The sequence below is a fragment of the Cyanistes caeruleus genome, chromosome 1 (assembly GCF_971803275.1).
Source record: "Cyanistes caeruleus chromosome 1, bCyaCae1.hap1.1, whole genome shotgun sequence".
Lineage (NCBI taxonomy): Eukaryota > Metazoa > Chordata > Aves > Passeriformes > Paridae > Cyanistes > Cyanistes caeruleus.
This window is the reverse complement of record NC_141701.1, coordinates 131949006-131976538: the sequence shown is the minus strand read 5'-3', so window position 1 is coordinate 131976538 and position 27533 is coordinate 131949006. Positions and strand designations below refer to the sequence as shown.

Here is a 27533-nt window from a genome sequence, read left to right as displayed (position 1 = left end):
ACTTTTCTTAAAATATTGTAGCTCTGCGTCTGAGGAAAATTTTCTATTGGAACTGCAGCATCAAAAACCAAGACAAAAAAATCCTGCAGAAGAGTAGGTCCATAGTGTAATTACTGCCCTCTAATCAGCTGGCTCCAGAGCAGTACAGAGTGAAATGCCTTGTGACAAAGAGCTCCTGAGCTGACCAATAACTCAGCATCCACTTTGCCTGATCTCTTTATCACCACCGAGAAAGAAGAAAGCTTCATGTCTGTCTATGCAGGGTGAATATAAATTTTCACAGTATTTGCTATCAATACAGAAGCACAAACGCCAAGACAAAGCTGAGCAGATCTGCATCTCTAAGGAATATGAGGTCATACATATGACTGACATAGCTGCTTCTGCAGGATTTGCAATAGTATAAATATGAAAATTGACTTTGAATCAAAACGATCTTATTAAATAAGCATTCATGTCAATGGCATGGACAACACAATGTTTATTTTATCAGACATATCCACTTACTCCACTAGTTCAACAAAGCATTGTATATTGATTTGACAAAGATACTGTCAAATCATGTTGAGTGACTGCTTGTGGTACCAGTACAAATCTTAATTTATATTCTGGAACTGTGCCCTCTCTGCCATCTTGGATCTCCCTATAAAATCTTATAAGATGCATGAAAAAAATCTATTCCGCATTTTTCAGATTTATGACTCTCAAATGAAAGAAGGAACAGAAATAATCTTTCCATTTGTCAGCCTGTCACCTACATGGAACAGACAGAGCTGCTGCTGATGCAAGAAAATTCTATTACAGGTGCAAAATGGACATTTCTTCACAATATTTTTATTAATTTAGCATAGAAATCTATGAAATCCTAGGGCAGGAGAATACTCTCATTTTATGAAGAAAAAGACAAATGATAATTCACTTCAGATTTTGACTTTGTTATTTTTTGCAGCTGAAAAGCTAGCTAATTCCACATAGTGCTGGGAGGTGCATGTGCCTGGTTTGGGGAGAGGTAATATGCAAAGCTGCTCTTTCACTCCAGTCTTCCACCGAGGACACAGCAGTGGGAGTCCCTCCCAGCTCCCTTGGAATTATGAGGGAATGAGGATCACCAGGTCCAGCAATCTTGCTGACTGATTTCCTCAATCTGTTATGGATGAGGACCTTCTCCAGACTACAGAAAACTAAGAATGAGTTAATTTTATTTTTTTTTAAAGAGGAACATGTTGCTTAGGAAATACATGCAAGTGTGACATTTTACCAGTAAGCGTTTCTTTGATGGTAATAGGGAAAATATCTGAAACATGAAATAAGGAACAACATTTAAATAAGATTGAAATCAATATAAACCAAAAACCTTAGAAAAAAAGGGTAAAAGCCCTCACCTGACTCTCCATATTGGCATGCAATATCCCTGTATTCCATCCCAAAAGCTTCCACAGGAGACAGACGAAAACCTGGAGAATGAAATGTGACAGGGAATGTGCAAGGTGCAAAGAGTGCTCTGCTATGTGCTTCCCTTTCAATCATTCACTTCCTGGGAGGAAGCAGCCATCTCATCCTTATTCAGCAGTTCATGCTGAACCCCATTTAACAAAGGACTTGACCACTGTTTCCTGCCCTGATCTAGTGTAGCCAGACCCTACTCTACTCTCTGTTATTCTCTTGACTCCACAGGAGCCATTTCTTTTCCTCAAATTTGCATGGGTTCCTTTCTCCCCTCCTTTCACTCTTTCTCCTCATATCCCATCTGTCACTTGAAGCCCCCTGTGATGGGGATGTGCTGCACCTTGCAAAGGGATGCCTTGCTGCCCTCCACCTTTCTTCCTTCTCCCTCTCTTCTTCCTCTCCAAAGGATGGCAGGGGATAGAGAATTGGAAGCTACTAAATACCAGCAGGAAAGAGAATCAAAGTGCAAAATGTAACTAAGCAGGGAAAACAAAATGTTTCCAATCCCAGAAGTTAATGCTAAGTGTTTTTACTAATTTGTTAATGCAGATGCAGCATCATATGGCTTTAAAAATAATGAAACTAATATTTGCAAGCTTCTTTCATTTAAGAAAAGAGGGAGGACTTAGAATTACAAAATGAGCTTTATACCTGTGAGTCTGACCTGTGTGCAAAACTTCAGTGAGAATCTCAGATGAAAGAAAAATCAGATTTAAACTATAAATGGGTAGTGAGTTAAAAATGCAAGTGGGATTACTGAACTAGACTAACGACATATTTTGAGAAGATTAACTGAGTTTTAAAGTGTAAAAGAACCAGCCTATCTGGATTTCAGCAAAGAATTTAGCATGATGCCACCTAAATAATGTTTCTGGGTAGCACTGAGTGCTACCTCTGGGAAACAGAACACACCTTCTGAGTGCTGATCTCTGGGAGAAAAAAAAGTTTCCATTTTATTTCTTAAAGTAGACCCTGTTTCCAAAACAGAGATCCTATGGAGAAAATAGATTCCAGCAGGGAAACTTGAATTTTGTCTCATTTTGAAAAGTTCTAGAATTTCTACAGTTATTTGCAGTAACAGGATACGTTAACACTGCTGGAGGAGTACAAAAATCTGCTGTGTCCAGAATTTAGAAATGTTCTGCAGTTCATATATATAATGATATAAACTAGAAAGAAAATTCTTTCATATTCTAATTCCTTACAAATAGAATATCCCCCCCCCCTTTTTTTTTTTCCTTAGATTTAAAAGAATAAAAGTAACAGGGAAAAAAAAAAAAAAAAAGGAAAAAAAAAAAGGAGAAAAACCCCAGAGCCTTCATTCCTTTGCTTCGGCCATGATGGCATAAGTAAACCTCTAATTTTCTGAGAAAAGTTATTTTAAAGTTCTGAGACCAGAGCACTAGATAATTCACCATTTTTATTCTGAAACTACTATGTTTATCCTTTGGTTTTAGTGGAGTTGGCATACTCATAAATCCCACCTTCCTCTGGCTGTTATTTCTGTCTGGTAAATTATTTTTTTATTCACAAGGCAATAAAAGGTCACTGGAAAGAGGAATATAATATTCACTCCCATAAAGTAAAGTTAAAGAGTATTTAGCATTTATATCTTTCCAGGGCGGTAAACAAAATATGGTTTATTTGACTCAATGAAGACCTATGATACTGAAAGAGATAAATCTAATGACTTGTTTTAACAAAATAAGATAAATCTTTCAGGACAAATCTTCAATAATGCCGTGTTGTTCCTGTGAAGGTCCACTGCACAATTACACATAGGTGCACACAAAAAGAGCAGCTCTTTGCCTCTTACCTGCCAGAATTACTTATCTCTTAAGTGTTTAAGATTTCTTAACCACTTCTGGAAGTAGAGCACATTTCTAAATTGTTAGTGTATTAAATTATAAAAGCAAAACATTGCTTAATAAAGTTTAGTACTAAATTTGATCATAAAATTGCAGGAATAAAAGAGGTTCTTGATTTTCTATGAAGCTCTGTTTTGACTGAGGCCTGGTTCCTGCAGTGTATTTTCAAGAAGTAAAGCAAATTAATTCCTTTTGAAAGGAAAATTTAATCCTACTTAGGAGGAAAAACTAATTCTCTGGCTTGGTTTAAAAAAATACATAACAGCCAACCAGTAAATATACCTAAGTGTACACTAGATACAGGATAAGCCAGAATTTTTTAGAACAAAATTGTATGTAAAAACACATTAAAAGAATGCCTAATAAAATACATTTTTCATTTTTCAATTACAATATTCACCTCCATTTTCTTTTTTTTTTTTCTGTAATTTCTTCATATTGACATTCTATAAATGCAGCCTGCATGAATGGGAGTTCTGCCAGAGAATCATTCTGGCCCCAAATAGTTCTTTAGCAAGGAGTAGAATTTTATATTCACAGCCCAGATTTTTCCTGGTTGAACTCATATATTAATGTGGTCTCTTATGTGGACATCTAACAGATTAAAAAAATAATGAGTTATTCTGCCAATGGAGAGTTGAAACAAGGTTTTCTCCTAAATGTAGACTCAGTTTCAGAGTTTAGAAAGAAAAGTGAAATAAAATATATCTCTGCATCTGCCCGATGGTTTCTGATCAGTCTCAGCCCATCCAGCTATTTGCAAACCAGACCTCTCTTCATTAATTTACATTTAGCACAAGCAACAGCAGTGGAAGCCCTCATTTCTTGAGAACTATTTATTCTTACATTTGCTGGCAAGCTGATGCCCCACCATGGGAGGGGACTATTGTAGGGGAAGTCCTTAGTGGCAACAGCACCAGACTGTAAGGCCAGTCACCCAGGCAGGAGTAGGGGATGGTGTGGGTGTGTGCTATTTGCCCAGCATGCAGGGCTTGTGCACCCACTCAACATATTCCAGTAAGGCAGAATTTCATAGAAAATGCTGTTGGTGGTCTATAAAAAAATTATCTTTCAAAGTTAAAATTTCTGTTATCTGGGAAGCTTAGATCAAAATAACTGGCCCATGCTAACACATGGAAGACTTTCACATTTAAAGTTTTCACAGAAGTATTACAGCGAAAAAGCCCCATAACTAGCTTTTTATATTTGGGGTAACAATTTCTTTATTTCTCTTATTATTCTCTGAAATAAGTGAAATATTTTTGTTGCAAATGAAAGAAAGAAGGAAGAAACCTGCTGATGGGAGGAAGAAAAACATAAAGGGAAAGAAATGAAGGAAAGAGAAAATGTTTTGAGGGATATAATGGCGCCTGCAATTTATGTCTGACAAAGAACAGGAGTTGTAGAGGAATTGAAACTGTAAGTTCTTACTGATGAGAAGGAACTTGAAATAGAGCTATAATCAATAGCTTTGCATAAATTATTCACATTTTCAGTCAAAGGCTCTCAAAGTATTTCAGTTCTGGGAGGTGAGAAAATGGAAAAAAGAAAAGAAAAGTCCTGTTACCTAAAGCTAGGAATCTAAACAGAACTGATTGTGTTCTCCCTTTCTGAGTAATTTCCAGCATTCCCATTGGAGTCAAGGCACTCAACATCTCCTACAATGCCAGTTTCTAAGTTCAAGCAGACTTGAATAATAGTGTTGTTTCTTTCTGAAAATAAGCCTGAATCCTTACATAGTTTTACTCACAATCACTCATATACCAGGCATGTCTGTTTTGAAAAGAGACTGACAGATTCAGCAGAACCAAGATTTACTTCTAACCATTGAAAACAATACTTTCAGAGATCCTCTGCTCCATTCCCTGCATCAAGGTATCAGCACCTACACCTAGATCATCTCCCAACAAATGATCTACTTGCTACTTCATGCTATTGGTGTCTTAATAATGTGAAGAAAATGAGCAAACAGTACCAAAAAACTCAAAAGGAAATAAGAAAAATTCTCACCTTTTGGACACTGTCATTTTTATAATCATGTTAATTGCACTGACAACAATTTCCATACCATTCCATTAATTAGATACTAAAACTATTTTCAATTGTAATACAAGCAGGATTTGTTCAAATCTGAAATAGTTCTCTAACACTCCCATATACCCACACTCAAAATCTACAAAATAATTGTTCCCTTGTTCACCCCAATTGTGCATTTAGAGAATTTGTTTCTTCTTACGTGAGGATCTAAACATCCCATTCTTGCAGAAGAAAAAACTTCCCCTAGTTGCCTGCATGAAAATCAACATTCCTACTAAGCATTTGGGTTTTGGCTATTTTTCCTTTTTCAGTGAAGGACCACCCTGATGTGATGCTGGAAGCTGCCCAAATGCTGTTGTATCTGGCAGAAAGATATTTCCAGAACAAGATCTCAAAGAGTGATTGAGGCTTGATGGAACTTTTTCTTCCTTTCCACCTCAGTATTGAAAATCAAGTATAATCACTGTTTATCCTTTCACCTGAGCAGCTCCCTGCCTTGGGCTTCTCAAGTAGCACCATGTAACTTCATAACTCCCATAAATCAGGTAATCCTGTGTATTCAGTCCTAGAGGTGCCAGGAACTCATTTTTTAACCCAACAAGATTTATCGGGTGGTGATTTTTCATGCCTTCTGGCACCTCAAGACAGTGGATATTTATATTTTTCCTCCCAACTTATTCTCTAACATTTCAAAGCAATGACTGTATATCACAGTTTGTGTTCTAAAAGTATCACCTCATGACGAACTCCCTACGCATTGATACGCACAAGATCTAAGAGTTCTACCATTTTTTTCCATGGCTGACTGTGCTGTGGGTTTTTACAACCAGAGAACAAAAATATCTGGTACAGTGTGTTTTGCACTGCTGTTTTGAAAGACCTTGTGATGTACCAGTATAATGGATCTCCCCACTTTGATGTTTGTGAAAACTTGCAAGATACTGGTTGTATATTATGCCCTGCATGACAATCTGTTACCAAATTTTGTCACCAAGTTTTCAAGGGACTATTAAGAAGACAAATTACCAGTAAATAGAATACTGCAGGAAGTTTCTCTTTTAATACTAAAGTGTCCTGATATTCCAATGATTGAAGATGGAATGATTGTCAGCTTTGACAGGGAAACTGCATCTGTGGCAAGAATCAGTAATACTAGAATTTTACAGACGTAGTACTGTCAGCTGAACTTTCCTATGGTCCTACTGAAACAGTGAGAGTTGAAGGTTTCCAAACAGCTAAAAATCCAAGGCAAAAGAAACAGTAAGGAAACTGCACATTGAGTCATGTTTAAAATGCTTACCCTGGAATGAAGCTTGTGCCATAAAACCTGGCAAGGAAATCAAACACACTGAAGCAATGAAGCCCAAAATGGTACAGATCAATTTTTTCTACATTACTCTCAAAAATGTGATCTTTTTCTTAAGATATATAACAAAAGATTGCCTATTCTGTGTTGTGCTGTATTTGTCTTTTTGGCTAGACTACTGAGGAGTGCAGAGCCAACTGCAGCCAGGCACTGCACATCCCACTGCACTCACATATCCACTAATTGTCAGCTAAATGGTTTGCAAAGACAGGTCTCTTCATTGTAAACAGGACACTGCAATACAAATATTACCCGCTGCCATCATTATGAATTTCTGAATTCTAGACTGATGATAATAGTTTGCATTTATTAATTTATGCTTTACCTTGTCAGTGTTTTGTTTCTAGGAGTTTCTAACTGTGAGATGTTTTGCAGTTTAGACATTCCCTGACTACATTTATCTGTACTCTTACTGTTCTTGCTAGGCAAGTTATTGCCTGACTATATGTAACATCACCTCAGATCACATATGTGTGCTCCTTAATAATGCAAAGCAAAGCACTATTAGGGTTTCTTATCATATAGTATTTGAGAACTAGGGCCTAGAAGTGAATAAAACACAGAAAAAAATCCCACCTGAATTTTAAAAGAAGTATGACTAAAGCATGACAGTTAGTGCCTGAGAGTTTATTAAAGTTGCAGAGACTGCTTTGATCTGCATTGTACTTTAACAGTAAAGGTAAAATTGCTACAATTAATCTTGGGTATGGGGGTGTGATTACAAAAGAAGAAACTGAATTGCTCCTTCAGGATCCAGAGAACTAGGAGAAACGCTGACACTTGGAGGAAAATAAACAGTTTATATGGGAGGTGTCCAAGACCATTTTTTAGTTCAGGGTTAGGACTGATTTGGGGTCATGGTCACAGAAACATGCTAATTTATACAGCTTGATGCTCAAATCAATTGCAGTTTGGGAACAATTTCTGTTCCCATTAACTGTGTCTTGATAACAGTTAGCACTAGTAAGGGTTCTGATTAGATTTATAAAATGTAGATAAATTATTACTTTTGGTACATGATCTTGGAAGAAGGATATAGAAACAGGACTGGGCCAGAGCAAGAAGTGTATTTTTTACCCTTTGCTTCTATTAGCTCTAAAGATGAAGTCTGATTAGTGCCATAGACACCAGGAATTGACTTTTTTCTTATTACTGCTGTATGAAATTTAACACCTTATAAACAGGCTGACAACTGATGTGAAATGGAAAACCAGTATGTTTGATTTTGCCCAGGGGAAAGGTGTCTAAACTAGTATTAAGGATTATTGTTATCAGTAGGCAAAAACATATTAGAGAGAGCAGTGCCTGAAGTGCTTGGTTTATTTCTCTACCTTGCCAAACCCACAGCCTAGTCAGTGAAGCCATCCCAGCATACAGTTTTCCATCAGCCATTTTCATAGTTGGGAAAGAGAGTAAATGATCCACAATGAGGACCTTCAGGCAATGAGCAATAAAATCAACTGGTCCTCTGCCTGCCTGTGCTCTAACTCCACTTGGCCTCTGCTACCTATCACAGAATAGAATGGAATAAAAACCATTTTTCAATTTTCTCCTGAGTCTTCAACTAGATCTGTGTGCAGTATCAATATCATTAATAGTATCAAGCCACTTATCTAACACTTAACATTAAACTGAAGTGCTCTTTTGTGGAAAGATAGAATCCATACTGTGCCTCAGTCAGACTAGCCTTTATGTGGCTCAACACAGCCACAAGCCATCCACTGTCTTTTCAGCATTGTGCCTAATCCTAAATTTGAGAAGGGATTCATGCCTGAGGCTCCTTTGAAGACCTTCCTGGAAGGGACCCTTCAAAGCCATTGGTGGCATAGTCTCTGAGTGGACCTGGAATGCAGGCAGCTTGAACTGCAGCTTGCTGGCCCTTGGTACAGAATTAATGATAAATTGTAAAATATTGACAGGAATAAGGAGGATTGTCAGACATGGGCAGGTAACAATAGAACAAAAGGGAACAATTTCAAACTAGATTTAGATTAGATATTAGCAAGAAATCCTTTACTCACAGGGTAGTAAAACACTGGAAGAAGCTGCCCTGAGAAGCTGTGGGTGCCCCATCCCTAGAAATATTCAAGGACAGGTTGGATGGGGCTCTGAGCAGCCTGGTCTAGTGGGTGGCATCCCTGCCCATGGCAGGGGTGTTGGAACTAGATGAGCTTTAAGGTCCCTTCCATCCCAAAGTGTTCTATGATTCTGTGACTCTGTGACTCCATGATTTGCATATTTCACATGCCCAGACTAACTCTAGCTCCAAAGATTTTCCATAACTAACCCATAACCAACCGACCTTTAGCATTATGTCATAAACCCATCCTCAACAGGAACATTAAGTGTAGGACCCTGTGTGTCCCAGCCCTCATTCTCACTGTAGAAGAAAAGTAGAATCCAAACATTAAGCAAATCTAACAAACTTAGAACCCTATCCACTACCCTACAGATACTGCTACACCAGCGGCACTCACAAAGCTCTTAAACCAACATGGACAAGGTCTCAGAGGATTAAGGTGTAAAACTATCAGCCCAAGCCTCAGTCCCACTCTCATCCCTAATTAAAACTATAACCTTGAGTCTAATCCTTCTTGCCCCTTGCTCATTCCAGTTCTGTCCCAGGCTTGTACAACAAAGAGATTTGAACAGTAAGTCTATGACTTCAGCATTTCCCACACACAACAATGGATCAAGAAGAAATTACCCATTAATATTTTGTCATAAATCAATCTAATTCAATTGTTGCAGAAAGCCCCAATAGCTGGCTTGGTTAAACTAACATCATCAATAAATCAATGTATTTCATATTGTGAATTTTGAAGACTAAAACTTAAAGCAAACTTTCATTCCTTGGGATTTTAATGAAGAGTAAACCAAGACACTAACATACATGAAGAGATCTGTTTCAAAAGTTTAAGATATTCAATAAACTGCACTTAATCTTACAAATGCTCAGTTGTTTTGGAGACTTCTAGAAGAATTTTTTCCAGAAAATACCAGATCTAAATAAAAAAGACTATTGTATTGCCTCTCAAAAACATGAACACACAGAGGACCCCGAAAAGCAACAAAACTGAAGCAACATGAAGAACAGAAAGCTACTGGGGAGAAGATATGAAACACTTAGCAGGATTGCCTGAATCAGAGGACTGCAGAGAATTTATGATTAAAGATTTTACAATAGTTCTGTTTGAACAAGTTTTAACCATGTTGCCTGCTCCCTCTGAAGGGAAGCCACAGCAACTGTCAACATCTCTCAAGAGAGCAACACCACCTATTTTAAGCCTATCAGTTCAAAATTTCCTTCCTAAAGTTTTTCAAGTACACATGTAGGAAATGGGAAGAAAGATTCTTGGGAAATACTTAAAGAAAAACAGTTAAGATTTGCATGATTTGGATGCATACTAGTTTCACATGTCTTATGAATGTATCATTTAATAGATGATACCAGAGAATGTAATATAGATTATGTTAATAAGTTATGGATTATGCTAACAAAGTGAGTTCTTGTGGACTCTATAGAATTTGATAGAAAATTCCTTCATTTTTTAAAAAAAATTGTCTATAGCAAGCACAGAACTGTTGACTCAATTAGAGAATCAAAAAATAATTTATCAGATATTGCCCTATAGTTTCCAGTGTGAGTAATAATGACAAAATCTGAAAAGCATATTTAGGCTTGGCTGCCATCTTTCTTGATGAAGAACTAAACCATGTCACCTTATTGCCCTCAACACCAAAAGAGAGGGTGACATGCCAGCAGTGGTGACACTCCAGCTTAGCATACAGGTCTGGGGGAAAAGGACTCCACTTTGCCCAGCCAGAGGTGCTGGAACTGTATCCCACCTTGCCAGCAGGGTTGCCAGGGTTACCACAAGGATCTGAGAGTGGAGATTCAGGACTGTAATAGAGAAGCTCTGCTTCACTGAACAAAACAAAACAAAACAAAACAAAAAAAAAAAAAAAAAAAAAAAAAAGAGATGATCAAACACTAGAGGATTGCCGCAGAAATAAATAAAACTGAAGAAAACCTTAACAACTATATACAGGCAAAATTCCAGAGCTGGCAAAATGATTGCTAAATACTGAACTGCATGTCAATTTTTAAAAGTGTGTGATAAACCTGGGGAAATTTTGTGCACAATTACATTAACATTCCTGTCTGTGCCACACCCTTTACCACTCACATGGCAAGCTCATATTTATCCCAGCTATATCACCAGGAGACAGATGTGTCTTGTACCTGGTGCAGGGTAAGATGAAGCCTCAGCTCCAGCAACCTATGCAGGTTCAGCACAGCTCCTCCTTCATGTGGCTGCAATGAGTCTCATCCAGGAATTTTTTTAACTGAGCTACAGGTTAATTCAATGTTCAATTGTAAGGCAGCAATTGAATCAGACCAGCTGCTGTGCATTGTCCCTTTTTGGCACAGCAGGTCTGTGTGAGACAGGGTAGCCAGGGCTGAAGAGCAGAGCATAGGCATGAAGCCATGCTGCTGAGTGTGCCAGGGGCAAATGGGCAACCCTGTATAAACACAGCATGAGTCTGGCTAATTTTATTACAAAACCCCTCATTATTACAAAATTACTCAGCTTGCATCTGACTACAGAATTGAGCTCCTGTTATAAACACAGCCTTAAAGTATCAGTTCAGAAACTGCCAGTAGCTGCTGTGAAATCCACCAATACTTCAAAAGCCTCCAAAAATGTTGAGAAAAGTCCATCAGAGACTTAAAACTGCTCATGATTTTCATAATTTTGGTTTGGTTTTTTCCATATTTTTCTGCTTCTATATTATACTCTGCCATTGAGGAAAATATATTCCTTGCCTTATTTAATGTAACTAATTTTTGACATGGAAACACTTACATGATAATTTTTCATGCAATGATTTTTCATGATAACCATGGAAAATCTTATAAGATCAGGAAGATGTGATATGTAATAAAAGAGTTTGAGAGAAACCTTAAGAGTAATGTCGCAGAACACACATAATTATTTGCAATACAATATCATACCGAGAAAATACTTTGAACAACATTTACACTTTTTTGGAGGAATTGCATTTTGTGTCTGAAATTCAAACATTGTCCTGGGGTGACCCCAGGACAAACATCTACCAAAAAAGAAAATTAAGAAGGCAAATATAAGAATGAAAAAAAAAAAAAAAAAATTAGTAAATCTGAAAGGGCACTTAACCTAGGGAAAAAATAATTTTCTGACTTTGGCTATTTAGGCTTCTATCTTTATTTATTGTGCAGGCTGTCAAGCACTATAATTTAACTAGAAAATGGTGGTTCATTATCTGGAAGTTAAGCCCACATTGTGAAGAATTCCACAAAGAAGCAAGAATGCTCATTGTGGCTATTTCTGCTTTTGCCAGTTTATATTGGTGAATATGCAGTGATTTTAGGAGATGAGCTAAAGTGACACAGGCCAGAGGCCCAAGATATTTCTATTCATAGGTTTTAAATCCAAGTAAATGAGTAATCTGTTCATTACCTGCAGTAGTGATCGGTTCAAACCCAGGAATCCCTTCATCTGGAGCGATGAGTCTTGTTTCCCCTGGACACTTACAGAGGGTTTGGCCTTCAATGGTTATTTAGGCACCTAAGTGTCCATTTCTGTATTTCTTAATGCTTGTTTTTTCATAAGAGGAACTGTGAAAGTCCTAGGCTTCTGGAGGTTGTACTCATATCAGAAAACTTTGCATTTCTGTATTTCCTTCGGACACATTATTCAAGCTGTTGTGTGCAATGGGGAGTGCAGGAGCTGACTCCTCCTTCACCCTTGGAAAGGTGTGATACCTCCACAGCCCCTGCTTGGCACACTCCAGGGGTACCTTCTTCTGCTGCTTTTCTCAGGAGATTTTAAGCTTCTTTTTACTCTTTCCATATCTCCAACCAGAGGAGATTAAATCTGGAAGAGAATTTAGACAGGAGACAAAATACTTATGCTTATGGTGCATCAAAATCCCATGGCAATAGCCCTTTAATTTATTATTTATTTATTTGTTTTATTTATTTATACAGGTTTGGGGTTTCACTGGGGTATGAAGCTGAAGAAGAAGCTGACAAAGATAAAGAAAAAAAATCTCTCAGAAAGTATAGAAAATGTAGGAAAAATGTAGCCAAATTGTTTGTGTTAACAGTGTGAAAGTCTATCTTCAAAATATTCAATGTATACATGGATTTATTCACAGTTTTTCTGTTTTTCTATCCATCACCACATTTCTGCAACTTTGAATTGCTGGACCAGATAAGTGAATTTACAAAAAAAAAAAAGTTTAAGTGTTTAGCAGTAATAAATGGATATAATATCATTTCAGTAATACGATTATCACATGATTCTGGGGGTTTCACAAAATTAAAGGGATTAAATGTCCCTCTAAAGGTTTATAGTTTGATGTGAATCTATAACTCAAAAAGCCTGCCTGCAATTCAGCTGTCCAAGAAATACATATTTAAGATGCACACAGAGCTTTTGATCTAAATGAGAAACGTGAAGGAAGAAGTTGTCATGTTAAAAATTTGAAGGTACATTGAGGCTGACTTTTTGGATTTTGTATTTTTAAGACAAGTTTAGAGGCAACTAAAAGGATTTTTCCACCTTATCTAAACTAAATGAGAGGACAAAGGGAGGACTGTCCAGAGAACAAACGATGACCTATGAGATTAAAAAGAAGTCTCTTTGTTGCAATTTTATCATCACTTGTAAGTGACAAAGTGCCAAAAGACAGGTTTGTGGCAGCAGCAATATATTTTCTTCAGGGCAGGAAAATCATCAACAAGGTGTCTGTATGTGTGTAGCACTGCTTGAATATGAAAGCAATTTTCTGAAGCCCTGTGGCCTAATTCTATTGTTTTCATCAGGAATGAATATTTTGGATCACAATATTCAGCAACTGATAATACTAGACACATTGTGAAAAATGGATGAGTAAGTTCCTCAGATGACTGCTGGACACAGCAATATTTGCATTTATCTAAAAAGAGATTAAACTCTAACAAGGTTTCAGTACATTTATCTGACTGACTTCCGTGTATGGTTCCCATTAACTTAAAAGGGGAAAGAAAATACGTAAAGGGAATAAAATATAGAGAGAAAAGAAAAGAAAAGAAAAGAAAAGAAAAGAAAAGAAAAGAAAAGAAAAGAAAAGAAAAGAAAAGAAAAGAAAAGAAAAGAAAAGAAAAGAAAAGAAAAGAAAAGAAAAGAAAAGAAAAGAAAAGAAAAGAAAAGAAAAGAAAAGAAAAGAAAAGAAAAGAAAAGAAAAGAAAAGAAAAGAAAAGAAAAGAAAAGAAAAGAAAAGAAAAGAAAAGAAAAGGAAAGGAAAGAAAAGAAAAGAAAAGGAAAGGAAAGGAAAGGAAAGGAAAGGAAAGGAAAGGAAAGGAAAGGAGAGGAGAGGAGAGGAGAGGAGAGGAGAGGAGAGGAGAGGAGAGGAGAGGAGAGGAGAGGAGAGGAGAGGAGAGGAGAGGAGAGGAGAGGAGAGGAGAGGAGAGGAGAGGAGAGGAGAGGAGAGGAGAGGAGAGGAGAGGAGAGGAGAGGAGAGGAGAGGAGAGGAGAGGAGAGGAGAGGAGAGGAGAGGAGAGGAGAGGAGAGGAGAGGAGAGGAGAGGAGAGGAGAGGAGAGGAGAGGAGAGGAGAGGAGAGGAGAGGAGAGGAGAGGAGAGGAGAGGAGAGGAGAGGAGAGGAGAGGAGAGGAGAGGAGAGGAGAGGAGAGGAGAGGAGAGGAGAAAAGAAAAGAAAAGAAAAGAAAAGAAAAGAAAAGAAAAGAAAAGAAAAGAAAAGAAAAGAAAAGAAAAGAAAAGAAAAGAAAAGAAAAGAAAAGAAAAGAAAAGAAAAGAAAAGAAAAGAAAAGAATGCTGCATGTAGAGAACTATAATTTTCCATTTTCTAAAACACATTTATTCTAGAAAGATATCAACTAGAGATGCAGAAATACAAGCAGTGATACCACTGCTCAATCAAAGTATAGGTAATGTGGGATATTAAAAACTATTGAATGTTCTACCTCTAATGTACTAATACACCTTCAAGAAAACCGAATTATGCATCCAATATTCATTCTTAATATCTTCTGAAAAATGCCTCAGACATATGAGAGCCTGTTCTTTTGCAGCAGGATCATATCCTCCAGCAATTGATGGCAACATAATTTACAAGCTTCTTTAATTATTCATCTCCATCTAGCCTAGCCGGCACTTTCATTATCTTCCCATTCAGAGCATCATCAAACTTGGAGAAAAGACTGTGCAAGGGAGTAAGTTCTATAGACAGGTTCAAGGGATTCTCTTTTCATTGCCAAATCAAGATAGTTGTTGACTTCTCCATCCACTCAAAATGCACACAAAACCCTGCTGTGTTTGTTCCAGTTATGGAATTGAACTAATGCTTTTTGTAAGAACTTTCTATACTTTATACACTTCTACACTGCCTTGAAAATTATTTCAAAGCAGTGTCAAATATTTGCATTTGATTCTACTCTCAAAATCAAAGGTAAAAACATATCTTAGGTAGGAACAAGATTAGAGACTGAAAGCATCTGACCTCATTTAACTTCCAGATTCTGATCCTGATTCAGGCAAGAATATAATCTAGGAACAGGCTTTACTTTACCTGCATAAGCAGTCTCATTTCAGGCTCAGTGAGATTAAAGCAGATGGAGGTAAACATAGGCCAAATTGTCTGTTCAGTTCTTTCCATGTTTAAACAAAGGTACATATTCCTTTTATGTGCCAGTATTTCAAAGCCCATTTGGACCCCTCAGTATATCTGAGAAGCTGAGCAGTGCTTAGGAGCTGTTAAACCATGTTTCTCCAGTAAACAAAACTGTAACAAAATGGTATTTTAAAGAATTTATGTGATTAATCTGATAAGAGAAATATTAATATTTTGTATTTAAACTTACTGAGTCTTGATTTTGATAATTTGTAATATTTTCATTAAAAATACCTTTATATGAATTTTAAACCAGACTGTCCAGTTAGTGCAAAAATTAAGACAGTAAAATAACATTTGGAAAATAGTTTTTGGAAATAGTGATTATTTTTTTATTTACAAACAGAAACTTTCCAACTCTAATTGCACAGAAAGGTTCATTAGCTCTCTGCTGCAGGAGTAACACAGTTCTGCTGAAGACACGTTAACAATTTGTTATAAAGTTCATAAAGATGGTTCCCTAGGGCCAAAGCACTGCCCATCCACAAAATTCAATGGAAGCTAGCAGTGTTTAGTCAATAACAGCCTCTGCCCATAGATTTATTTATTTATGCATTTCTGGGGCAAAAAAATACACAGTCACCATGGGACATGATATCCAAAATGATAGTGTATGGGTATGCATATGCTATTACCTGCCTCTCAGGCTGACAGAGAGCTTCCCAAGCTGCAGTGAAACACCAAGGGCTGTCTGGTTACAGGACCCATGCCTCACAAGGTGATGGCATCTCCTGTTGTGGGACTCTATGTTACGCTAGGAAGTATTTTTTGCTTAACCTCCAGGAAAAATGTAAAGACAGCAATCTGTCTTTTACTCCCACTCTGATAAGCTGTGAATAATAAATGTCTGAACAGAACTATGACAAGTGAGGCTCCTATTTAGGATAAATATAATAGCAGACACTGACTACATCGAGGGCCATAAGGACAAAGGGGAACTATTGGTGTTGTTAGACACTACCTGCCTAACCAGGGAAAAGAATGTTCTTTATACCTCCAGTATGAAAAGGGAATCATGGATGCATTTCTATCTAATTCTTTTCAACAACAGTAATTTAGACGCTTTTTCCTACAACACTGGATTTCAGAACATATTTAAACAGACATTTTGTATGTGTATTATTTCTGTACATATAAAACTGATATAAAACCAGTATTGTGAATGTCTGCTATTGTCTATTTGAAAACTGAATTGAATTCACCATTGAATGAGTTTATCTCACAGCTGTAAAGATAACTTTTGTTTCTTAAAGGAAAATTGTAAAAGTATGTACTAATAGATAATTCTTGTTTTTAAAGGAAAATTGTAAAAGTATACACTATTATGGTATAAGAAAATATGAAAAGTGTTTTGCCGTGAATTTCAATGCAATATAACATAACAGTACCACATCCTCCACTTGGATTTCTTAAAATTTCTTCAAAATTTCCTCTCTTCATGTAAAAATATAGCTAGGCACAATGCAAGTCCACTACTGGATTGTGGAGACCAGTCTGATTAGGGCCCAGGACTCTGTGAGGGAGCTCCAGAAAGACCAGACTATCAGCAAGAAAAATAAGTCTATTATTTACCAAGATATTGACCTTCTGTCTCTTCATTCAACTACTTCTAACACCACACATGAGAACTACAGTACCGAAAATATACTGTATCAGGAATGGCACACAAGATCTATGAACAATTTGTCCCTCCTGTCATTGAACAAGCCTCACTGCAGATCAGAAATAAGGCAAAAAAAAAAGAATAACCTTAAAAACTTCAAGCAGCAGATACTCCATTGAAACAACCCGTGTATCAAGGGCTAAATTTTCAAATCTCAAATTTGGGCAAAAAAAGGTTGCAAATTTGCAAAGTTCAAATTGTGTGACACAGTGTTTCTATGAAATTGTACAATGTGTACATATGTTAGTGAAGTATTTCTGAGTGTATGCATCCAATTTCTCAGTTAAGGTACAGGTATCTGTTGTTTATCACCTACTTGATACAACTAGACATGGAAATCATAAAGGTATTTTGTTCAATGTAAATATAATAAATAATTTCAAGAATGAAAATTATTTCAATTCCTATATATTAAAAGAGCAACTAAGAAACTATAATACTGGAATGCTTCCTATGAACAATATTTCTACAGTATTTTGGGTACATGAAATAAACAGTCATGCAGTAATCTCTAGACCGTCACAGAATTCTTTTTCTACATTCATCAGGCTCCTTCTGAACATCTAGGTGTCTTGTGTCCACAGTCCACTGTGCTCATTTTGACTGAGGTAGAATTAATTTTCTTCCCAGTGGCTGGTACTGGGCTGTGTTCTGGATCTGTGCTGAACACTGCATTGATAATATAGAGATGTTTTTGGTGTTTCTGAGCAGAGCTCACACAGAGCCAAAGCCTTTTCTGCTTTTCATTCTGCCACAAAGGCAGTGGAGCTGGGAGTGCCTGGGAGGCTGGGAAGAGACACAGCCAGGACAGATGACCCAAAGTGATCAAGGGGATATTCCAGACCATGTGACACCATGCTCAGATGGGTATGATGATACAGTATACAGAACACAGGGAAGTAGGAGGAATGGGGGGAGATTTGGAGCAATGGTGTTTGTCTTCCCAAGTAACTGTTACGTGTGATGGGGCCCAGCTCTCCTGAGGATGGCTGAACACCTCCCTGCCCATAGGAAACAGCAAATTAAATCCTTGTTTTGTTTTGCTCACATGCACAGCTTTTGCTTTCCCTATTAAACTGTCTTTACCTCAATCCATGAGTTTTCTTGCTTTTACTCTTCTGATTCTCTCCCCAGCCTCACTGGTGGGCAAGAGAGCCAGTGGCTTGCCTAGGGCTTGGCTGCTGGCTGGGGTTAAACCACAACATGCACAGACAATATTTTCACAAGCTGTGCTTCTTAAAGCTTGCAACATTTCTTTATATTTTAGCCTAAATTTATTTATTCATATTTACTCATCTGTGCTCATTTGAGTCAACAATGCCCTTGAGTCTAAGCAATTCTCAATTCCTTTTGTCCCTCTTCCCAATGTGATTAAAGCAATCATGTCCTCTTCCAGCTTACTTTTTGCAAGACTAATAAAACCCTGCTGTAATCTCTAGCTCCTTGATCATCCAGGAAACTTTTCTTTGTGATTGTTTCAACTTGATCTCAGCTTTTTTGCATGTAAGTGAGCAGAATTTGATCAGTACTCCTGATGAGATCTCACTACAGCCTTATAAAATGGCATTTTTGTTTCCTTCTCTTTTCGAAGCTTTTCACCTGATATATCCCAAGACTGTTTACTTTTCACAGTCCTGCATCCAACCAGCTTCAGTTATCCTTTGGCCAGCTAAGACTGTCCCCACATTGCTTAAAACACCTTCTACAGGCCACAAGCAGAGGTCACAGCCACAAATGATGCCGAATGCCTCCTGCCCACACTGCTTGGAACATGCAGTCCTTTTCTAGTGAGCACCATCTGTGTCTAAATTGCACAGCACATGATCTGGGTCCCCTGTGGTGTCTGCATGATACTCCTGTGGCCCTAAGATTTCAAACTGATTCTCTTCTGGCTTTCCAGTAAAGGTACCCAAAATAAAATGAAAACTGAGTATGCCAGAGAAATGCCAGACCAGGGACACTGCTTGGATGTGGGTGATACATGAGAGGTACTGGGTTTGCTTAAACAGGTCTGGATGGCTACACATGGGAAGGAATTAATGGTGAGGTCCAAGATACATGCAGAACAGGAGAAGAGCAAGAAACTAGGTGAGAATTTCCATCATTTCACCAGTGCACCTGTGTGTACTCCTTTTTTCCTCTGTATTTCCAAAAGATTTTGACCCCTCTCTTGACAGATGTTCCTACTGCTCTCCATTGACCAGACTAATGCATATTATGTTCAAGTTATCTCTATAGTTCATAAAAATATTACAATCTCTTTTTTATTATTTTCTGTATCCATTTCATCCTTAAAATCTCTTCTATTCCCCTACACTGAATATCAAATATAAATTTGATTGTTTACTGAAGAAATAAAATTGTTCCCTACAGATACACCATTAAACAAAACAGTGCCAGTGAACAATAAAACTCCTCCATCATGCAATTATTAGAAAAGTCCATGTTATAATTTTTCCCTCCTTCAACCAGGTGTCTCAGCCAACTCCCAAGCACCAGTTAGGACTTACCACACGCTGGCAAAGAGTCTCAATCAGCAGCATGCATGGAGGCAACCTCTTTAAAGATTAAAAGAATTAATAATATGGACATGGGTTATGCCATGCTGTTGGCTTCTTCATGAGAAAATAGTCCTAGGCCCTCTTAATTTTCTGGTGTAGATTTGGCTGACAACATTATTAGCTTTGCCTGAAAATACTCATCTGGTTTTACTGCTCTTACTCTTAAATACATTTAAATCTGAATTTTAATGCATTCAATGTGTGCAATGGTTTGCCATTTTGTCAGATCTTTTGGAAGTGAGACATTCAGTTAGAGTCATCTAAACTTGTTTGACTATTCTGAAACCTAATTGTAAATATCCCAGTTCACTTCATCTCTATGATGAACAGAACCAGTCTCTGCATTCAAATACCTCTGACCTTGGAACATTTTGCCCAGCTTCATTACTGGTGTGGAAAATCTTGTATTTTAGTATTATGGGGCATTTTTCCTCTAACTCTAAACTCATTTAATTCCTGGGTTATATACAGAAAGTATTTTCTGTCCACAGAAAAGTGGGACTGTAAAAAAACCATAAACCTCCAAAGGTGGTTAGAGATTGTGATCATACAGAGTTTGTGCAGATCACTGAGTTTCAGAGCAAAAACCTTATCAATACAGATAGAGCAGCTCCAGCCACTAGCCAGCAGAGACACACACATCTGTATTGCTCCCTTGCATGCACCACCAACTCCAGTGTGACCACACACACATAAGCTCAGCAAGATCAGGGGCTGCCTATTTCAGACTTCCATGACCCTGACTGGCTCCCCTGGGTTCCCAGTAATTAATAAGTGATCACCATAATGCATTATGCATTCAAAAATCTTTTTTTAATATGGATATTTCTTCATTCTCCCAAGTAACATACACGTTGAATTCTTACTAAATGCATTGTTCTAGGTGACTGTTTCATACTTAACTCGGTCTGTGTCTCTGTGCCCTTGCTTTCTCAGCTGCTCTCACCAATGCTCAGGAAACGCCTGGGTTGATTTTGTTAGCTTTTTTATAGTACTGGGAGCAAAAAGGGAGGGGATAATGAAAAGGAAAAGAATCATTTATCAAGACAGAATTAAAAGCAAAAACTTTAACAAAAATATATTTGGGTAAAGATTTTAAATGGCATTTGCCTGAATTGTCTGGGAACCAATTTTCACTCATTCTATCCTCCTGTGGCCAGAAGGCTTATACAATGCATTTTACACTGTGATTTTCCCCATATTATAAGAGGTGAGTTATTTCAGATTCTACTGTGCTTTCAGAGTTTCAAAGCTGAGTCTTAACCTTTCAATCTGCTTATTAATACTCATGTCATGGCTCCTATTGAGAAAGAGGTTTAGTGTCACTGTCCTCAATCAGTGTCCTTTCATTCACTTTCATTAAAGAACCATGTTTTCCTGACAAAGGATAACAAATGGACACTGTGGGTCCCTAATGTGCTTTTTGACTACAGAGCCTGTACCATTTCTCTGAAGCAATGGCAATTATTTGTCATTTTAATATGACTTGGCAAGGAGATCCAAAAACATACGACCATTATTCATCAATATGTATATCTTGTGCTTGCATTAATATTAGAATATCATTATTATTACCCTGACATTGTATGAGCTAGATAAAATTACATCATGTAAAAAATGTATTAAAATATGTTCAGCTGTATCCATGCAGCAAGGCAAAAGTAATTTAAAGACCTGTAGCAGCTCTTTGTTGAATGCAGCAATTCATTCTGATTAGTGGTAAAGTCCTTTTACCTGTGTATTAATGAAATATATTTCAGTACTGCTCCATTGTTAATTGAAAACAGCATTGTTCTGTGTTACTGTTGTTACCAAACATACTCAATGATCACATCAGTTTTCTAAGTTCTTAAAATCCCATGATATTCAATACTCCTGACATTCCTGGTAAATAGAAAAAAAAAAAAAAAAAAAAGAAAAAAATAAAAAAAAGAAAAACCAGTCAATTTCTGTTAATTTGGATAAAGGGAAAGCAATGTTTTTCCCATTTCTTTTAGCTGTTTTTTTGCTGACACTCTTTTTGTTTAAGCTATTGCACATCTTGAGCTTGTATACAATATTTGAGTCCAGAACTAAGTTCATTATCACAGTTTCCTACTGAGGAATAAAATAAAAAAGGTACTTATGTCAGTGTCTGTTGTTTTTGATCCAAAATCACTGACTAAAGCCAGAGGAATACTCCAACTGTTTCTTGCATTTCTGGAACATGGAATTAAAAGTGGATGAAGAAAACATCCTAATAATATTTAATATTTTTCTTCTCATTTCCCTCCACCTCATAAGTAACACTGCTCTATAAAAAACAAAAAGGATGTAGAAAAATCTCAGAATAAAAGCTCTGTAATAAAATGCAGGGATTTCAGGTTCTATCCAAGCAGGCTATTCAGGTTATTTCTCTCAAAAAAGTATGACTTGAGGGACAAAGATTCCACCAGGAAATAACATTTGAGGAGCTATGTTTTCCCTGATGACATATTTATTTTGGTACAACACTAACGTAGCTTAAGATACAGTCCCTTGCACTTTGCAATGCAGCAAGTTCAAGCTTTTAAGGCCACTTTCCTGGTGAATTGTTGGAAAAAACAATTCATAGCTAAACAGCAGTGGCAAAAATTGTAAGAAATGATGGCAGAGGTAAGTGGCTTCAAAATGCTTACAAAATAATAGTTCGTATTACAAAGTCTGGAATGAGCATGATGTAGTAATTAATTTATTAGCTGAGTAATTGTATAAACTTGTTTTTTCACCTATTTCCTTCTCAGGTGAAGGAAGATACAAGGAATCTGCAAACTTATATCTGTGAGAGTTTTCAGGTCACTTAACCCCAGGTGCCTCAGTCTCTCCATTTAGTAGGCCTGGGCTAATATCCACTATGATCTCCTAAGGGCATAGAACTCTTCCTTTCATTTATTCTCCTTACCTTTCACTTAAAAACAAAAGCTACATTATTCTACTGATTTTATATCATTTGTCCATTATTTCCTATTTTCTCCAACCATTGCGCTCTATCAATTTTGTATCAGATATTTGAGTTAAAATTCACTTACTCTAAAACATTCAAACCCATCACACCAACCATGAACCTCATTGATCGCTACGTTCCTATATCAGAAATTGGGAATACCAAGTTCTGCAAAACTGAAGGTCATCCTGCTCTGCAAAACACATTTATCAAGTGAACAAGTAGTGTTTAATATCTTTGTCAATGACACAGACAGTGGGATCAACTGTACCCTCAACAGATTTGCCGGTGACATCAAGCCGTGCGGTACAGCTGGCACACCTGAAGGACAGGATGCCATCCAGATAGACCTAGACAAGCTCAGGAGGTGGGTCTGTGCAAACCTCATGAAGCTCACCATGATGAAGTACATAGTGCTGCACCTAGGTTGGGACAACCTCCAGTCTCAATATAGGCTGGGAGATGGAAGAATTGCGAGCAGCCTTGACAAGAAGTGTTTGGGGGTGCTGGTGGATGAGGGGCTGGACATAACCTGGCAATGTGACCTTGCAGTCCAGAAAGCCAATTGTATCTTGGGTTGCATCACCAGCACTGCAGCCAAAAGGTTAAGGAAGGTGATTCAGCTTCTCTACTCCAATCTGGTGAGACCCCACCCAGAGTGCTGCTTCCAGCTCTGGAGTGCCCCACACACAAAGGACATGGATCTGCTGAAGCAGGTCCAGAGTTGGGCCACAGAAATGATCAGAGGGCTGGAGCAGGTCAGCTAGGAAGACAGACTAAGAAATTTGGGATTATTCATCCTGGAGAAAAGAAGACTTTAGGGAGACCTTAGAGCAGTCTTCCAGTATCTAAAGGGGGGCTTATAAAAAAGATGTAGAAAAACATTTTAGTAAGGCACTTGCAATTGGACATGAGGTAATGGTTTTAAACTAAAAGGGGGTTAGATACAGGCTACATACAAAGAATAAACTTTTCACAATGAAGGTGGAGAAAAACTGGAACATGATGACCAGAGAGATAGTAAATGCCCTATCCCTGGAAACATCTAAAGTCAGGTTGAACAGAGCTCTGAGCAAAATTATTTAGTTGGAAATGACCCTTCACATTGAAGAGGAGGTGGACTAGATGCCTCTTAACGATCACTTCCAACCCAAAATATTCTATAATTCTATATACAACAAAATTATGAAGTAATTGCAGAGCATGATTGAAGTGGAAGAATCTAAATCTCAGCTACATAGGAAGGCTCTCAGAAATAATGAGATACAGAGAGAGTGAGCTCTGGTCAGGTGTTTAATATCTACTCAGAGTGCACTCACTAGGATATGTTTTTAATACTACTTTGCAATTGACTTTCTGCTTCCTACTTTTTGGTGCAATATCAGTGAGCATGTGGGATGGCCTAAGTAGTTGCATCAATACTCAGTTATTGCTTGGAGTGCTTAAAAACATGCCTTTTTGGTGTTTTCTCAAGTGTATATATTATGGCAAGAGCAGCAATATTTCTTCAGTCTTCTGAGAGCATTACTAGGAACAAAGAAAAATGGAAAGCACAGCACAATTAAGATCATCACCCTTAAAGAAGAACAGCTATACTGCAAAGCACAGAAAGAATACACAATGATTAAATATTTTTAATATGTACCTGTATTTGGCACTTTAGTTGTGGATCTTTAAGATTTGTGTTGTTTATCTTTCCAGTTTTTGGTAAACAAAATAGAGCTGGAATGAACTGAAAGAAACCACTTTGTGCCAAATGGTTCATGGAAGACCTGAACTGCATTTGAAATAGCAAATTACCTGCGGTACTATAGATGATGTCCTAAAAATAAACTAAAAAAAAATTAAAAACTGCAGTCTTTATTAGTTTCCTGAGCTGGCTTACCAGTGGGACTACTACTGGACCCATTGGCATAGCAGTGTGGTAGGCACATTACAGAGCAAATGGCTTGAAGTGACCACTGCTGACAGAAAAGCCAAGAGTGCTACTGAAAGAAAGGTACATTAAATATGGCACAGTAAAAAAAATCTTGCAAATAATTGTTAATATGTTAATATGTTCTTATGTTCATAAAGCTTTATGTCTTTTCAGGACTGCACATTTGTGTAATGCTGCTCTGAACACAGCACCATCTTTTCCTTATACTTCATTGGAGAGGACCCATAGCAATACACTGTGTGTGGGCTTGGTGGCCACCAGTTGTGGTCTAAGAAATCAAACCTGGTGTGAAGTTACAAAGAATGGCCATAAATATCTGAAGGATATAAATAACAACTGTTCCAGGATGATCTAGAACAAAGCTGCTTAAAGATTGAAAAAATATAGAACCAATGCAAGAAATCCCTTAGCAATATCAAAGGTTTGAAACAGACACAGAAAGGAAGTAATGGCTTTGATGACATGGAGCTCCTTTGGAATAAGACCAGAGCACTGGAGAATAACAATGATGAAACAAGACCTTTAATTTCTATCATCTGGGCATTCTCTTTCACCATTTGACCACTTTGTATATTGTCTATAGATAAAACAGAGACGTAAAAAGAAAAAAAATACAGAAGGCACCATGGCTTGTGCTAAAATACAGATATAATTTAATAAATATAAGTCTTTTAGCTTCAAGCAAAATTTTTCTCACTTTATTTTTTTTGGAGGTCTATGACACTTGCTGTCTTTTGCCATATTTTTCATGATGTAGCAATTTTCTGGTAAACTTTCTGGGACAAGGCTTGTCTCCTACAGTTATTAATAAAATGCACAGAATACCAAAACTTCTGTCCCTTTTTAGGTTTCCAAGCAGTGACACTGAAAAAAAAATGAAAAGGAAAGAAAACGACGGTATTATCTTGCACATTTTAGAGCCACAGATGATATGTATTATACATTTGTTGCTGCTCTTTTCTTTCTGTGAAGGCAAATATTTATCTTGAGAGGTCAACTAATGCATAATAGCAGCAGGTAACACACAGACTAAAGTGCTACACCAAGAACTTCAAATTCCCCTCTTCCAGGTTATTTACTGTCCTTGACTTTGACTGTCCTTTGAGAAGGAGAGAAAATTTGGTCTTAGCTTTGATACGCAGTAGCAAAAGCTAATCAAACTCACTTGCACTTCCATTTCTAGCATCTGTGTTGCTTTTTGATGAGGAAGATTCACACTGAGAGCTTAACCCAAACCAAAGACACTTCTCTCAGGATCTCTGGCTCTCCTGACACAGTAAAGTAACTCCATGTCAACTTCAACACACTTTTAGCTAATCTGGCACCCTGCAGAATTTACCCACAGCATCCCAGTCGTATTTTGATCTGGATAGTCTGGTATTTTACAGTAAACTTCTGATAGTAAAGAACAGTCAAATTCCTTTAGACCAAAGGGAAAATTTCCAATAAGAGAGAGGGTTTTTATCCCATCCTAGCTTCTTTCAAAATAGAAACACTATAGCACTGCTTTTACTTCCACAGTGACATTCTTATGAACAGGCAAAAATATTTTCTCCTAATATATAAGAGTTTCTTTTAGTGAATCAGTTCTATAAAGGTAAAGATGGTACAGCAACAACATATTGGCTTGAATGATATAACTGGGTTGAACACATTTCACATATATGAGATCAAGGTATTTAATGTATAGAAATCAGGACAATGCTCTTAAAAATGAAACATTACAGCCACATGATCTTATTAAGAAAAAAGCTTTCAATAAAACATATTTACATCTAACTGACAAATGCCCAAAAGTAGTCTCATAAACATTTTGCAGTCAAGCCAGCTAAAGCTACTTTTAAAAGAAACTATCAATAATTTCTAAAATAAGGCATCAAAATACCTAAGGTGTCCTTTTGATCCTTGTGAGTATACTTTATTTGTCCTTGAAAAAAATATATCCAATGTACCTTTCAAAATGATTTATTATGTGTTATTGTTACAGTGTTCAATATTGTTCAATACCAAACTACTGTACTGATTACCACTCTCCCAGTCTGCTTTAGTTCTATCATGTGCTTTTATTTACCACCTGAGGCAAGAACATTTTAATTGGTTTAGGGAAGCTTGAACTCTCTTTTATCAATGACACATTTCATCAAAATAGAACAAAGCCAGGAGCTGTACGTACTCTCCCAGTGCTGCAAAACAATGGGTTTGTTTGAGGGTTTAAGTTTGGAAATGGATCTCTGCAGATCCATTTAAATGCAGATCCATAGATTAAATTATTTAATCACTTGAATAACATCAGAATATCCTGGTTTTTTTCTTCCATTTTTTAATAGTAAGAAAATTTATCAACAAAGTACACTAAATTTCCATATTTTAACTTTATTCTAGACAAATACAATATGCAAACTGATCCTAAATCTGTACTGTACATCTACCAAAGATCTAAAATATATCATAAAGTGGTTTATAGCACTGCGAGTGACAGAACTAAATCATGTAGACATTGATTTTAAAAGTTCCTGTTAAAATAATCCTTACAGGAAACAGAGAGAGAATTGTAGTCAAGTTTGAAGTAAACTTCATTGTTTGCAGTTATTAGCAAAAAAAAAAAAGGCGTCATTTTTCCAGATAAAAACTGTCCCTTTAAGAAAGCATATGTGACTAACTTAAGGAAGATACCATATGACTTGTAAACAAAAAAAAAATAAGCTGTCTTTCTATTTTATTAAAAGTGCTTAGCTGAAACAGACACAATCCCATTGTAAGCCCAGTATTTTTAAAAAGTTTTTTTAAAACAAAAAAATATGTATCAACACAATACATTAGTTAAAATTACTTAAAAACAAGGTGTAAATTTATTAATCTGTTTCTATCAAAATTTTCAACTGTGATCATAAATATTCTACTTTAAAATATAACAAGAATATACAAAATAAATATTTTTTTCATGAACAACAGTGCTAATGAATCCTTTTCTC

At 36.9% G+C, this 27533-nt stretch overlaps 1 protein-coding gene across 13 annotated transcripts in view; it reads right to left on the bottom strand.

The window, feature by feature from the left end:
* The window catches only part of LOC111924175 (uncharacterized), a 74963-nt gene that overhangs the window by 33401 nt on the left and 14029 nt on the right, over positions 1 to 27533 (bottom strand). For 2 of the 13 annotated variants that reach the window (XR_015278353.1, XM_086858946.1), the window contains exons 1-4: positions 8739 to 8867; positions 8049 to 8224; positions 6378 to 6482; positions 1383 to 1454 (exon numbers count right to left, since the gene is read on the bottom strand). Coding sequence is in view for 2 of the 13 variants with exons in the window: in XM_086858946.1 (XP_086715072.1) it covers positions 1383 to 1454; positions 6378 to 6482; positions 8049 to 8115 (244 nt within the window). In the remaining 11 variants the exon portion in view is untranslated. Of the gene's footprint in view, positions 1 to 1196; positions 1295 to 1382; positions 1455 to 6377; positions 6483 to 8048; positions 8225 to 8738; positions 8879 to 10566; positions 10646 to 12221; positions 12639 to 25191; positions 25426 to 27533 lie in introns of those variants that run through there. The other 11 variants (XR_002861507.2, XR_015278364.1, XR_015278360.1 and 8 more) reach the window with 9 other exon arrangements.